At 37.6% G+C, this 14,833-nt stretch overlaps 3 protein-coding genes across 3 annotated transcripts; 2 read left to right on the top strand and 1 right to left on the bottom strand.

The window, feature by feature from the left end:
• Nucleotides 1-25: 25 nt before the first annotated feature.
• On the top strand, nucleotides 26-5,494 carry rsrc2 (arginine/serine-rich coiled-coil 2). Its single transcript, XM_030143126.1, has 10 exons — nucleotides 26-175; nucleotides 1,217-1,361; nucleotides 1,554-1,594; nucleotides 2,546-2,709; nucleotides 2,896-3,021; nucleotides 3,125-3,241; nucleotides 3,418-3,503; nucleotides 4,121-4,383; nucleotides 4,536-4,625; nucleotides 4,711-5,494. Exons 1-10 carry the CDS (start codon nucleotides 170-172, stop codon nucleotides 4,894-4,896), a joined length of 1,224 nt encoding a protein of 407 aa, XP_029998986.1. The 5' UTR covers nucleotides 26-169; the 3' UTR covers nucleotides 4,897-5,494.
• A 102-nt stretch (nucleotides 5,495-5,596) lies between these two features.
• On the bottom strand, nucleotides 5,597-9,158 carry LOC115425504 (uncharacterized). The gene is made up of 4 exons (XM_030143127.1): nucleotides 8,793-9,158; nucleotides 6,884-7,013; nucleotides 6,649-6,782; nucleotides 5,597-6,560 (listed from the first exon to the last, which is right to left on the bottom strand). Exons 1-4 carry the CDS (start codon nucleotides 8,901-8,903, stop codon nucleotides 5,784-5,786), a joined length of 1,152 nt encoding a protein of 383 aa, XP_029998987.1. The 5' UTR covers nucleotides 8,904-9,158; the 3' UTR covers nucleotides 5,597-5,783.
• A 201-nt stretch (nucleotides 9,159-9,359) lies between these two features.
• zcchc8 (zinc finger, CCHC domain containing 8) lies at nucleotides 9,360-13,970 on the top strand. The gene is made up of 14 exons (XM_030143125.1): nucleotides 9,360-9,555; nucleotides 9,713-9,755; nucleotides 9,838-9,912; nucleotides 10,129-10,231; nucleotides 10,540-10,617; nucleotides 10,751-10,854; nucleotides 11,044-11,109; nucleotides 11,215-11,275; nucleotides 11,362-11,498; nucleotides 11,623-11,765; nucleotides 11,874-11,983; nucleotides 12,092-12,178; nucleotides 12,406-12,514; nucleotides 12,753-13,970. The coding sequence occupies exons 1-14, from the start codon at nucleotides 9,381-9,383 to the stop codon at nucleotides 13,583-13,585; spliced, it is 2,124 nt and encodes a 707-aa protein (XP_029998985.1). The 5' UTR covers nucleotides 9,360-9,380; the 3' UTR covers nucleotides 13,586-13,970.
• Nucleotides 13,971-14,833: the final 863 nt, after the last annotated feature.

The following is a 14,833-nucleotide window of genomic DNA, read 5'->3' as shown; positions in this document are numbered from 1 at the left end:
AGCTTGCTGCTGCCGTTGCGTGAAGTCGTTTCAGAAGGTGAAATCTGGCAACCCTGTATTACCAGATTCAGAATTTGTCGCCTGGTCAGGAGCTGGGTCTAGATTGATGTTTCTCCGTGGGCACGGCTGACAAAACAATCGACTGAAGTAAACAAAGGGCGTCAGAATAATGTCGGTAAGTACAGTAATGTTGGAACAACAAAGGAATAAATAGACGTAGCATGAATTTAATCATGATATCACAAGTTTGAAGCTCAATTTAGAAATAGGGATTCTTAAAGATGGCGGATAGCGTCACTTGAGTTAGCTTAGCTGAGTTAGCTTAGGCCTAGCTATCATTAACATTCCTTTCCTGTATTTTGTACGAGAGGCGAAGGTAGTGGGGTTTAGCAACTCTAAACAGGATATTTCTACACTGTTTTATGCTAAATGTTTGCTTTGTCTTCGGTTATGGGGTAGAACCTCCTTTTTGCCTAAAGTATGTGTAATGTAATGGCGTATGACGTGAGCTAGTTAAAAGTGGGTAGGTAAACACCATACGATTTCGATGACTTGTTTTTTGAGCTCAAGGACAAATGTGTTGAAGTTATAATGAGAGTTTGAATTGCTCCTTAGCGTACATTGAATGCAATATATTTGTCAACCTTTGTTATTATTATGACTGTCGTCCAGGATGGGATTCGTCTGAGTAGACAAAGAAAGCTCAATCACAAGTTTTGCACTTAAATGAATAATGTCGGTTACAACAAGGTCTAACACAACAAAACATAAATGCATTTTTTCTAAAGTGATAGATTATTAAGACGTGTAAAGAAAACCCCATCTGTACTTGAGCTTTGATAATATAAATGTAAGTCAACATTCATTGTTAGACAGATCAACATTGTTGGTCTCCGAGGTCAGTTTATAAGTGACTGGAGCAAAATACATTCATAGTCAAAATTATTTAAGCAGCGAACTTAAATCACTTATACAGTGTCTGTTAAATACAAAATATGCCCTCTTTCCAAAGGTTCATACCTGATCTGTATAGTTTAACTGTAGATATTGATTCATTGTAATGCTGTCGTCTTGCAATAAGAAAAAAATAAAATATGCATATAACTTTGACTGAAGTATGACTTACCATTACTATGCCATAATTACTTGTAAGTTACTGGTATTAATGATTTGCAGTTAATTATTTTATTTTTGGATTTCCTTGTGTCTGTCTCAGGCAAGTGACAATGACTCTGTCGACTTGACAAGAGCTGGCTCCCCCGGTACTCACAGAAAAAAATACAGCATGGAGTCATCCAAATCTCCCAGAAGCTCCAAACGACACCATTCACGGTCAAGGTCACGCTCCAGAGACAGAAAACGTCAGTATTCAGTGATAGTACCTACAATGTTGAAAATTATAAATAATTGAATTCCACTTAGCAAAGTGAAGTCTTCTGCCACTTTACAAAACATTTGATAATTTTTTTTAACATGAATGTTAAGATGAGTGGTAGTATTACTATATCACAATTTCATGTATCATTCATAACCCTGTTTTGTGCTGTTTCCAGGTGACAGAAAATACAGACGGAGTCGCAGCAGGAGCAAAGAGGTAATTAATACATTGATTTCTATGAATATATTTCCATGATTAAATTTCTTGTTAGGGTTAAGTCAAGGTGAGTATGGAAAGGGCTTTTTTGCCCTCACAATGTTGAGATGTCTCAAAGGAAGCTTTCATCCTTGGATATGTAATTTGTAACCACATTATATGGTGAAGATTAGATTTTTTTTTCTTAATAATTTTTTGTTAAAATCAGTTGCCAAATAATGTTGGTCTGTGTGTAGATCAAATGATAACATTTCTACAATAAATCATACTCAGCGTGCTATTGCACGAAGAGACTGAACAGAAGACCCTGCTGACATAGCAAAATAATATGTCTACTACTGGGACAGGTAACTATCTGCCATTCAAACTCCTATTTGTCTCACTCTCATAGTAGAAAAATTGGAATTGACTCTTTCAGTTAATCAAACTCTATTCCTGTGGCATTTTTGTTGGCTTGTGTGACAGTGCTGTTTTACCTCTCTGATTTATTTACCTCTATAAGGAGTCACAGCTACTGTGCCCCTCTATTGGTGAACAAGACCTTCGTTTGTTATAAAAGATTTGGCAGACTATAAGGCCTTACAAACAAATACAGATGGTATTGAATTGGTGCTGCAGAATTCATCAGCTATACTCAAGATTTTTACACTTAAAATTATATTTTCATGATTGCATGACAATAATAAAACATATGAGAGGTGTCAAACAGGCTGGATGGTGAAAATCTCATTTTTATTATCATAGTAGTGCAGTCAAATGGTCCATGTCACAATAATGCCCAGACTTGCAGTGATGCTCTCAAACATTCTGTACATGTTTCAGAAATGAAATTTAAATGACCAGGATTTTTCAGCTTGTCAAAATTTATTAAATACCTTCTGCTGTAAGCCCTGGTACTAACTTTTTTTGTTGCACTATTTTCCTGAAAGAGACAACTTCTTCTTAAAACAGGCACGAAAGAAAGACTTGGAGAAGCCTGCAAAATCACACAAAAAATCAGATGAGCAGCACGAGCAAGAAAGACTGTCAGTAGAGAATGGAGAGGAGCGATCCAGACGCAAAGATAAGAGGTCATCCAGGGGGCGGAGTTTGTCCAGGTCACAATCACGAGAAAGGTTAGTCACTCAAGTGCCCAAAAGTTTAACATGTCTGCTTACTTATTTCACTGATTCTTAGCTAGGGGTGGTGCATTTGAGCATTTGTTTTGATTATGTTTATTTTGATATTTAAAATTATTAATGCACTTTGAATATATGTCATTAGTTTCTTTGATTTGTTTTAAAAGATATAAATTTTTCCAGGCGGCATCACAGCAGAAGCAAGGACAAACGACGATCGCGTAGCCGTGACAGGAAGAAGAAAGCCAGGTCTCGTTCAGGCTCCAGGTCCAAACACAAGCATCACAGCAGGAGTCGCAGTAAAAGCAGGTGGGTTTAATTAAAATACAGAAATGCCTGAATTTGACCCTGTTTTTTCCCTTGTTATACAACAGTAACACTTTTGATTGTATAATTTTGTGCACTCCATTAGGGAGAGAAAGAAAAGGAGTGAGAAAGTGCGCAGAAAGAGTCGGAGCCATTCTGCAACTTCACCAAACTTCCGGGGCCGAAACACAGCTATGGATGCACAAGAAGCTCTGGCCAGAAGGTAAAGGAGCAGCCTAGTGTATTTACTTCTCTACTGTGACTCCAAAGTTTTATTTGAATTTAAAACAAATTAATATCACGCACAATCAGGTTTTACCTGATTATCAGTCAGGTTTTGCTGTAAAATTTGTACAATTTTAAGAGGAACCCCCTCCCCAAAACACTCTTTTCTTTTAGACTGGAGAGAGCCAAAAAACTGCAAGAGCAGAAAGAAAAGGAATTGTTGGAGAAACAACAGCAGCAACAGCAGGAAATAGCTGCAGGTATGAGGCACTAGTCATAGCAAGTTTTAAAATGTTGATCATTTAAAGCAGCGTATGATGTTCATCACCAATTTTTCATCAAATCCGTAAAACCCGAGTGATAGCCTAAGTATCACGAATCCGTTAGTCTTTCTGTGCTTACACACCTGAATCACTTCCCTCACGGTGAACAACTTTGAAATGTACTCCATCACAAGCTAGCTGTTTGTTTACATACCAAACCAAAACCACCCTGTCACTCGGGCCTTTTCGGAATCCCATGCAACCGCAGCAGCAAGAAGCAATGAAACCGTTTCTGTGTTTGTTGCTGCTGCAGCCCTACTGCGGCTGCATGAAATTCCCATTCCCACAATGCACTTTGCAACAAAATTTCCGAAAAGGCTTGAGTAACATATCGGTTTGGTGTGTAAACAAACAGACTGCTTGTGATGGAGTCAGCTTCAAAGTTGTTCACTGTGAGGTAAATGATTCAGGTGTGTAATCACGGAAAGACTAACACATTCGTGATACTTAGGTTATCATTTGGTTTTTATAGATTTCATGAAAAATTGGTGACAAACGTCATATGCTGCTTTAAATAATAATTCGGTTTCTGAATGTATGTATTTTATTTACAGTTGCAGCACCTATTGCAGCTGCTGCAGCTGCTGCAGCAGCCGCTTCAAACCCTGCCCTCAATGTGGCAGCGCTCCTGGCCTCTGGGACGCAGGTCACGCCTCAGATTGCCATGGCAGCACAGATGGCAGCCCTTCAAGCCAAAACACTGGCAGAGACTGGTATTGCTGTACCCAGCTACTATAACCCATCTGCTGTTAACCCCATGAAGTTTGCAGAGCAGGAGAAAAAGCGGAAGATGCTATGGCAAGGAAAGAAGGATGGAGTAAGATGCAACTATCTTTTCTATGCATGTCTAAACGAAGAAGGCATTTAGAGATTACCAAAACACAATACTTAAAACAAGATCAAATATGAATGTGTTATCGTATCATATTGTGCTCATCATTTTTGCATTTTCTTTCTTATTTTTTAAAGGACAAGTCCCAGACAGCTGAGCTGTGGGAGAAGTTGAATTTTGGAAATAAGGACCAAAATGTTAAATTTCGCAAACTCATGGGTATCAAAGTATGTATGATTATTCTGTTCTATTCAAAGTACCACTTCATAATTTCCTGTGTCTGAAATGTCATCACATTTTCCATCTTCACAGGCAGATGAGGATGGGGAAGCTTCAAAACCACTTAATGATGATGGCTTGAAGACATTACAAAAGCAAGAGGAGATGTTCAGGAATCTGGATGTTCAGTACGAGATGGCCCGGTCACAGACACACACCCAGAGGGGAATGGGTCTTGGATTCTCCTCTTCCTTTTCTCGTGGAATGGATTCTGTCTAGTGCCAAACACTGGCTGTCATGGCCACTCATCTGATCATTTAGGGCTTCCTGCTCATCACTAGCCCTTAAGCTTGCATGGATGTTGGTCTGGATCTGTAAATTATTTATAGGCAAACATCGCACATATTGAGACCTTGTATAAATAACAAGATGCTGAGTTTGTCCCAGCATTTATTAATCTGTACATCTTTGAAAAAGGATGCATCAGTTTCACTGGTTGATGCAGGTCAAAACTAAATATTTGTTTGAATAATGTGGTAGTTTTTTTCTATTTTGACTCAAATATATATATTGATATGTGATTGTTTGAACATAAACTAAATATAATGTGATTCAAGTGAACACTGTTTACATCCATTTAGCAAAGGCAGCTGACATCAGTATAGAATATCAGAATCCCTCATTCATTTCTCCTAACCAAGCAATGGGTTATGATATGTATTAAAAGACGATTTGCTTTATTGTCCCTGAGGAGAAATAAGATTTGGGCATCAGTGCTGCTCACAGTGGCATTGTTGTCTACAGGATTAGTATGGCAATGTATGGGGGGGAATCACATATTTCAAATGTCCTTCAAATAAATTAGTTTATGTTGAATGAGAGTTGTCTCATTTTTCATGTGCTTCGGTTTGGTTTTTGGCTTAGTTGTGCAACGGGGGCAGGGTGATACAATTAAAGAAAATGAAATTATGGAGATGTATTTGCTCAGAAATGATTTTTATTCACAAACTCATCTAGCTATACTCTTTGGTTAACAAGCAAAGGGACTGTAACAGATTATTAAATGTCCAAAGAGAGTCAACAGCATTAACAATATTAACCTATTTATTAACATGCTGCAAACAGTAAAATATCATGGCTATCTGCTAATGCTTATGATGAGACAGTCATTTACATATCAGACTGGAGTAAAGCACATGAGCCACACCAGTGATCAGGTTGTGGTTAGCAAACTCAAGGATAAGAAGCAGGATCGGGTATTCGCTGCGTCTCTTGTCCAGTGTGGATTCATCACTTAGGCCCATCCAGTGAAGCAACAGCGTCTGCATGGCTTCTGGGAAAAGTTCTGTGGCCAGTTCCTCAGCTGGTGGCAAGTCACTGATTCGCTCAATGTGGTGAAGTTTAAAACCTTCCACTTTCTGGCTGATGCTGGTGTTGGCTGCATGAAACTGTTGGCCAAGCCAGCGCCCAATACAATTAAGCAAAGGGCTGGAATACACAGAACCCCAGTCTTTGGCCTGAAGTAGTGCCAACACTATGTCTGTCACATCCTTATCTTCAAGGTTGCCATGAATGAACCGATCGATGTTCTCTAAAAACAACATGATTGTCTGTAGTTGCTCTGGTTGGATTTGAGTCCCAGAGCAGAGTTTATTGTCCAATTTATGTAGTTTTTGTCGGGCTGCAGATAAAACTATTTGGCCGTGCTGAGTTTGTAGGCATTGCTTGGGAAAAGAACAATAATTGTGATCTACTGAAGAATCACCTAGGTCACTCCCAGATTCATCCACTAGAGCCTGTCCATCTGTGTAATGCTGAGGCTGTGATGTTTCACTCCTAGGTACTGTATCACATACACAGCTGGATGCTGTATGGTCAAGCTGCACACTGAGGCTGTAGCTCATTTCCAAAGGGCCAGCATTTATCTGTGACTTCCAAACATCCTACATCAGAGGACATTATACATTTAATATATATACTCCAGTAGAAATACGTTAGTGGTGGCATGAATGTGTATAAAATGAACTTTACCTGAAAGTTTTCAAGCACAGCAAGTTGCTCTTGCTTACTGTACATTTCAAAGGCTATTCGAAAAAGCCCTTGAACACTGTAGAACCAGAGGCTGTTGTTTGTGGTTGGTACCCTTAAGCCATGAAACCTGAAAACTGGAACAAACCACCGGGGTGTATAACATCAAACATGAGAGTTGGTGTATGAGTGAGCTATGTTTAAACCATTAGATAATGTTTCCTCTTGCGCTTTTTACCTGAGGAGAAATGTATTTTTGTAGCAAGTCCTTTCTTGGCAAACTTGGCATGGTATCTTGGATGATTTTCTGTACGGATGTCGGTGTTGGAAAAGACATCCGCTCCTAAGTAAAGAGGAACTACTGAACCCTGAAAACAAAGATATATGATAATAAACATTTAACCACTCCGTTGGTAGAAGGTAAGATATTGTATGAATATGGATTTGGAAGTTCAATGTACACTGTTTTTTTTCCTGAAACTGCCTCATTCTTAAAGACTGTTGCAGAAGATATGGATTTAAATACAAGGCTTTTTCAAGTCTAAATAACCTGAAAGGTAATGCCATATGTGTTGTATATATACACCTTATGAATGGGTAAAAAAACAAAAACGTAATCGGCATACTGCAGATAGCTGGTAAAAAGACAGTTATATGAGAGTCTAAGGCTGGGTGAAAACTATTCATTTACATGTGAAAATCTCAGGATAAAAGGCTGATTTTTAGGTCTTGCATGAAAGTTTCTCTCATGTTTATATGTGGTATTAAACTATTCTTTGTAGCCAGAACATGACAAAACACTTGAGAAACCTATAAGAAGATCATTAAAAAGAAATACATTATATAATGAATGATTTTTACACTATAAAAATAAAACGTGATTCGATAAAATCTTTTTTCAACATCTGAATATGAAGGACTAACATGAAGTAATAATAAAAGTAGCAATAAAAACTACACATTGGATTATACATATACATATACATATATATATATATACATATATATATATATATATATATATATATATATATATATATATATATATATATACACGTTAATCAATGGTAATGAATCTTGAACTGTAAGCGAATTGTAAAGTAATTTAATAATAGCCATGACAGAGTAGCCCCACTGTTAAACGCATCTTATGTGAATGATTAAACCATAGTTAGACATAAAGTTTCTATCTTTACTTTTTGCTGTTTGTCAACTCAAGGGTAGTGTCTATTTAAAAGAAAATGCATCATTTTGGAGTCTCCAAACAAATGGAAGAATATTTAGAGCCTTAAGTAAAAGTATAATAACGTAAAGTGAAAACTTGAGAAAAGGTACAGCAATCCAAAACCTCCTTTTGGTTAAAATAATGTTTCATTAAAATTGTGGCTGTCAGTGCCACATTATGATTTATGGTAGTTAATGGTTGTTTGTGGTTAATTTCAATGTATGTTGTGAAATGGTCCAGGTAACTATAGCATAACAATTTCAACATTTTTTAAATTATATTGAGAGTCAGTGACTTCAGTGAGTGGAATAATGATGAAGTGGTGATACATGGAGGCCCATTTCCCTTTAAGGCTACACAAATACATTAGTCTTTGTAATAATTCTTTGTTTTGTTTTACATTTGACTTGATGTCATTGAATTTGAGGGCCACCTGTCAATGATATCTCTCTAAATAAAAGTTGGACTGATTGACGGGCTTCACTAATCCGAATGACAAATGGCATGGAATAACGAATGACCACTAGGGTTAGGGTTAGGGTTAGGGGTTAGGTCATTCGTTATTCAATGCCATTTGTCATTCGGATTAGGAAGGCTCCTGATTGACTGTTAATACGTGGGTTTCACAGGAAAGTGAGCATGTGATAGTCTTACTAAATAAACGATCACCCTTATTTTTGCGTGCATATTGTGTATACCCTGGATATATATTTATAAGTATATATAATCTGAAATACATTACGTGGGACCCTTTGGCAGTGCAAGTCAAAAAGAGAAGGAAAGCTGTATGAATCCAAAGCAGGTGCTGGTCTAATCTTAGGCAAATGTAATAGCTAAAGTCAGATTTACAACATGTGGTAGAACACAAGATTATAAAATCATGTGCTCATCAGGACTTGTCAACATTGACACAAACACTCACCTTGTCGGGACACTCTGTTAGCCGGAACGATCTAAGATTCACCAGATAAATGAAGCGGATTTTTCGTGAGCCTCCGTCCCACTGCGGTAACGTTAAGTGGACAGTCGACATGTTAGACTTTTTTTTTTTTAATAATAATAAAGCCTGACTCTCAGCCCCTAGTGCATCCTGTCCTGCTAAATGACTTTAAGTTTTGGTTAATACAGAAACTCAAAACATAAAGGTCCAACTATAGAAACAAATCAAGCTAGCTACATACTAACAGAACATTGCAGTATGTGTATTTTAAGCCCTCAGTACTGTCTTTCGTGACTGTTAATGAAAATTGCTCAGCCTTCAAAAAAATAGAGATCTTAAACTATATAAAAGAACTGAGCGATAATGGACTTATACAGATAATTTTTTTTTTTAAATAATTGAATACAAATTAAGATACTGTGTACGTTTTTATTGTCCGCAACCAAAATTGAGGGCTAAAAAACTGTAAAAGAAGCGCTTCCTGACACGTGATACAAAAAGGACCAATGAAAATAGAGAGTAGATATTTTGCCCTCTGAACTCCCGTTCGGCTTCATAGAGCTGGGAAAAATGGCAGAGGTGGACTTCGGTGACAGCGAGCTGTTTCAACAGTTAGATGACTCCACACCCCCAGTCCCAACACATATTCGTTTCACGGATGATGAGGAAGATAAGGAAGAGACGAGATTGCTCCGGAGCAGGCTTGAAGAATGTGACGACTACATCCAGAGACTCATCGATGAGAATATCCTTGTGTGTGCTAGCTCTTTGAATGTAGCTCTAGCTAATGTGGTTAATGTCGGCTAGCATCGCGAACCGTTTATCTGTCTTCATAAACCAAAACATGTCTGCAGTAAACTCTTTATTAGGCTCTCTGTGTATGTCCTTAACCTGCAGACCACATAAGGCGTTGAGAAGAAAACTGAGTATCCTGACGCGACCAAGGTATGTGCTTGCAGTATTATGTTCGACGTGTGAAACGAAACTAATCACCTTTAACTACAATTCATTCTTTCTGTTTTGATAGCGGCATTACGGTTGAAGATGTCAGCAACGACGGGCCCCTTCTGCAAATTCTTTACACAAACAATAGTATCTCGAAGTAAGAAATATCTTCATTTTAGAGAAAGTTGTGCAGTAATTTTTCATTCATTCATATCTGTCGACTAATAACAGACATGTGTCGTTGTCGTCGGTATTATGATTATTATGTACACCAAATAAAACTGCATAACGTAAACGTATGAACAAACTTATCATATTGTTACTCAAATGATATTTAGACAATACTGATACATTTAAGATATCTCACCCTCAGGCAGTGTCGTCAAGAAATCGAAGATTGTATCTGCAGTGTGATTCTAAGACACCAGAAACCAGACAGTCAACAGAAAAAATCCTCTTTCCATCTAAAAGCTCAGGTATTTTTTCCTAGCATGTATGATATTATGAGTTGACTCAATGCATACATTATTTTTTAATGCCCTTATTTAAATTCTCATTTTGACAAACCTAATGTAGTTTGTGTTGTTTATTATTCTGATCATGTATATATTTTGTAAAGTTGTTGTGTTGCTGTGCTTTCTGTTCTGTAAAAGTCCAGATAGGGACTGGCATTGCCATTTAGCTTAGACTATATATGCTTGGGTCTGTGACAATAATCTGTGCTTCATACCTTTCCCCATACAATTTAACACTCAACAAATAAATTTCTTCTGTACTCCAAAAGAATTCAGCCTTTGCTTTGGATGAAGATCCACAGAGGACAAATACGGCCAGTGTAAAAACGACAACAGAAGCCTTTAAAGTGAGTATTTGTAATTGTATGTGACTGCTTTGCTAATTTACCAGCTCTTTCCACAAAAAGGTGAAATTAAGAAACTTTTACATATTCTGCATGTGATTTTAACAAACGTCATCTTCTTGTTATTTCCTTATAGGTGGTTGGAAGTGTATTGTACTTCACTGCTTTCAGTGTTGATAAACTTGGACAGCCTTTGCTGAATGAAAACCCACAAATGACAGAGGGATGGGAGGTTCCAACGTATCTTTTGTTTTGTACACAAGTAGAAACCATATGCTACATACCAAGGAAGGTCCTAATTTAAACCATATCACCACAGTATAAATATTTGATTTTGAAGGTGTATAAGCACTCAAGCTAATGAGTGCTTATATATTGCTTGCTTTGTCATGTACAATCACAGTTATAGGTTCCTGAATTGTTGCAAAGGTATCAGCAGGTCTTCAACCAAGTTATTGGCACAGATGGACAAGAAATAGAAATGAAAGACAAAAGGTACGGCTGGAATGATTATTGAATCTTTACTTACTAATTAATTAATTGCACTGTCTAGTAAGATATTACTCTGTAATAACTTTGTTTCTCATTTCTTCAATGTAGACCCAAATCGATGTGTTTCAACTGTGGCTCTGCCACTCATCAACTGAGAGACTGTCCTAAGGTAAGATTAATTGAACAAAAATATAGGATGATCTCAAAGTGAAATACCCAAAAGGTCTGAACATTCCCTACTGTATATATTTGTAGCCTAAAGATATGGCTGCAATTAATGAGAGAAGGAAGGAGTTTACACAGAACAGCAATCAAGCTATTCAGAGCAACCAGCGGTACCATGCAGAGGAAGTGGAGGAGCGGTTTGCAAAATACAAGCCTGGAATCATGAGGCAGGATTGTTATTCATACACAGCATTCAAAAATATCATTCAGTCACATCCAGTAGTCATAATGACTTGTCAAGAAGACTGTTTTTTTTCTTTATATTTTTTGTTGTATTTTGGTTCTGAACAGTGAAGAACTGTTAGCAGCTCTAGGAGTTGATGGCACCACCCTTCCTCCTTTGATTTATCGAATGAGGCAGCTAGGATACCCACCAGGTTGGCTCAAAGAGGCAGAGATGGAAAACTCAGGCTTAACACTATATGATGGAAATGGTAATAAAGCTTACATTTCCACTAAAAAAAGAAAACTTCTACAGATTGCAAAATTGTCTTGAAGTGCGTGGGAACTACATTAAATCTGTTTTTTTTTCTCTTACCTAGTTCCAAATGATGGAAGTGATGACAACAGTGCACAAAAAGTGTCTTATGATGTTTCCAAACTGATAGATTTCCCAGGCTTTAACGTACCTGCTCCATACAAAATGAAAGATGTAAGTTGTGGAAAGAGGAGTTAAGTTTTCAATTAAAACAGTACATGTACATTAAATATTTTTTGTTGGATTCTTCTTGCTTTTTCTTCCTTTTTACCTTACCTTCAGGAGTTTATGCAGTATGGTTCTGTTCCGATGCAGAGCAGCCACATGAAACAAAACTATGCAGCCTACCTTTCTAACAACTTTAACACGGTAATTATGTGTCCTTTTAAGTGATTGGTATTGTTTTCTTAAAAAACAAAGTAGACCTTACTTTTTGGTATTCTTGCCACATCATGTACCTGTCTAATTGTATTGTGTTAACACCATGGATGTGTCAGATGATAGTGCACTGGTGTAAAATAAAGTTGTCTGTGATGACTGCCTAATTGGACCACTCCCTTCTTCTCATCCCAAAAATACTTCTTTCATCCGCATAGTCTGGTGCTACCTGCAACAAGAGACAGCATGAATCAGACTCATCTCCACAGCAAAGGAAGAAGATGAAGGGCAGCCCAGATAGGAGTTCGGATATGGATATTGAGTCAGGTAACTGTTGATCAGTGCAGAGTGTTTTTATTCAGCTGTCACAAAATTGTATCTCATGAATATTCCTCACAAGCTACTAGAACACAAACCAATTATTTAAATCTTCAGCCATCAGCAATATTAATTTTTTTTTTATCTTGATATTCACACATTTTGCACATATGATTTGGCACATACAATTCAGAAATTTGATATTTAGTTATAAAGTCATAATCTGTTAATGCTTTTCATCCCTCAGACCCAGGAACGCCGTATCCCACTCACAGTGCTGGAGACTTCTGTTTCCAGACTCCACTGCCCCCTGGCTCTCCGTGCTTCAGTTCACCTCCACCTTTACCTCAGGGCACCCCCCCTGCTACTCCCACTCCCCCACCTCTCCCTAAAGGTACACCACCTCCCACACCCACCAACGGCTCTCCAGCTGTGAGGAAGCAAATACTGGTTGATGAGACAATGGAGGGAACAGAGGATGACTTGACTCTGGAGGAGCTAGAGGAGCAGCAGCGGCAGCTCTGGGCAGCTCTGGAGAATGCAGACACAACCACTAACAGTGACTGTGAGACACCAGCAATGGGGACACCTGTCCCCAGTTCACCCAGTGTGTCCACACCTGCTCATGTTGATACAGAAACAGAAGATGTTGAAGAAGTGATGGAGACACCTGTACCTACAGAATCTAAATCCCCTACAAGTGAAAATGAGAGTAAACCAGGGGTTCAAGAGGAGTGTCCTAGTTCTGGACCAGTAAAGTCTCAGGAGGAAAGCCCTCAGAGCCCTGGTCCAATCAAAACTGAGGAAGACCGCCCTCAGAGCCCAGAACCAGTTAAAGTGGAGGAAGACAGTCCTCAAAGTCCTGATCCAGATGCCAGAAGTGCTGGAGACGGTGTTTGTCTGGGTGAGAAGATAGCAGCAGTCCCTCATCGGAGAAATTTCGCTGCAGGCATTGTTCCATTTGAAGACACACCAGAGTACACTGAAGTTGCTGAAGCCACAGGTACATACCTGAGGATCAGAGACTTACTAAAAAGCTCACCTCGGAATTTAGCCAAGAAAAAAACAGAATTTACTTGATTTGAAACGCAGTGATTGTTGTGCTTTTAAAGTGAAAATTCTGTTTTATTTTCTTGACCATACTACCAAACATGTTTTTTTATGTTTTTTTTTTTTTTATTTTTTATTATTTTGTATTTAGCTGAATGTCCATGCTGTATATAAATGTAATCTGTAAAGAACCATTGAGGGATGCTGCAACAGCAACTGTGGGTTTTAACCTCACATTTTTGTCATATTTTTGTAGCATTAGTTGACTTACGTGCTGTTCATTGTATGTTAAAAGAAGTTTGCTTCTCTTGACCTGAATTGATTTTGATGTCATGGTTGTTAAATTGCTATTTCTATTTTTGTCTCACTTGAAATTGCTTTAAAATGAAAAGTAAACCTGATTCTGTTTGCTATATGTGCTTTACTTTTTTCTTGCAGCCATGGTTCAGGGAATTATTGGATCCACAGGGGTATAAGTGGGTTGAATTTTATTTAAAGCCAATCTTTCTTTGAAATATTGCTGTTATATTCATTTTCCAGATGCCATGGTTGACCAAACATTTTAGCCAATGACAGTAATATAACTTAAATATTATGAGCAGAGAAAAAACTAGTTTACCATTTGCACATTTATTTGTTTTACCTATGATATCACTTAGGTCTGCATTCATTCTTTACTTTTTTCAACACTGGGAAAATTCCCAAATCTGTTTTGGGACCTTTCAAGAGCAAAGGTACATAAAAAGTACAAAAATATACTGATTGGGTCAATAATAGAAATAATTCCAAATTGATCTACCACCATATGACTATTATAAAAGGTTAGGTGAGTTAAAATGAGACAGGCATATATTTACTTCTTTAGCTTGGTCTGTATTCTTTACCTTTTTACTCTAATACTCTTTAATCTTAAAATTCCAAAATGATCTACCAGCATTTGAGTATTCTGACATGTTGAGTTATAAACTCTACAAACATGGGGTGGCTGAGAGTTTAAGTCTGTCAGTGGTAATAAGCCATTTACTCTGTAAATGCATATAATATATTCCATTAAATTGGAAATTGGACGTAAACACAGATATAATAAATACTATATTTGTAGTCTGGCCCCTGAGAAATACAGTTTTTACTGTTTCATTTTTACTTTTATAAAGTTTCTTTACAGTATTGTGACTTTTCTGGTTGTGTTACTGTGTGTGAGTCTGACTCAGAGATTACACTCTATTTGCATAATTCCGTTTTTTCCAGTTGATTAAACGTGGTGTGGCGCCAGTGCGG

Source organism: Sphaeramia orbicularis, chromosome 9 (genome assembly GCF_902148855.1).
Source record: "Sphaeramia orbicularis chromosome 9, fSphaOr1.1, whole genome shotgun sequence".
NCBI classification, from domain to species: domain Eukaryota; kingdom Metazoa; phylum Chordata; class Actinopteri; order Kurtiformes; family Apogonidae; genus Sphaeramia; species Sphaeramia orbicularis.
This window is presented reverse-complemented; position numbering and strand designations above follow the sequence as displayed.

Bases quoted from the DNA above. Each gene is read 5' to 3' on its own strand.
- rsrc2 (XM_030143126.1), top strand. The intron at 3,022-3,124 runs GTGGGTTTAATT...GCACTCCATTAG, and splicing joins AGGAGTCGCAGTAAAAGCAG to GGAGAGAAAGAAAAGGAGTG. The intron at 3,242-3,417 runs GTAAAGGAGCAG...CTTTTCTTTTAG, and splicing joins CAAGAAGCTCTGGCCAGAAG to ACTGGAGAGAGCCAAAAAAC.
- LOC115425504 (XM_030143127.1), bottom strand. From the start codon at position 8,903: ATGTCGACTGTCCACTTAACGTTACCGCAGTGGGACGGAGGCTCACGA. The intron at 7,014-8,792 runs GTGAGTGTTTGT...CTTTGTTTTCAG, and splicing joins TAACAGAGTGTCCCGACAAG to GGTTCAGTAGTTCCTCTTTA. The intron at 6,783-6,883 runs GTAAAAAGCGCA...GGTTTGTTCCAG, and splicing joins AAAAATACATTTCTCCTCAG to TTTTCAGGTTTCATGGCTTA.
- zcchc8 (XM_030143125.1), top strand. From the start codon at position 9,381: ATGGCAGAGGTGGACTTCGGTGACAGCGAGCTGTTTCAACAGTTAGAT. The intron at 9,756-9,837 runs GTATGTGCTTGC...CTGTTTTGATAG, and splicing joins AGTATCCTGACGCGACCAAG to CGGCATTACGGTTGAAGATG. The intron at 11,276-11,361 runs GTAAGATTAATT...ATATATTTGTAG, and splicing joins AACTGAGAGACTGTCCTAAG to CCTAAAGATATGGCTGCAAT.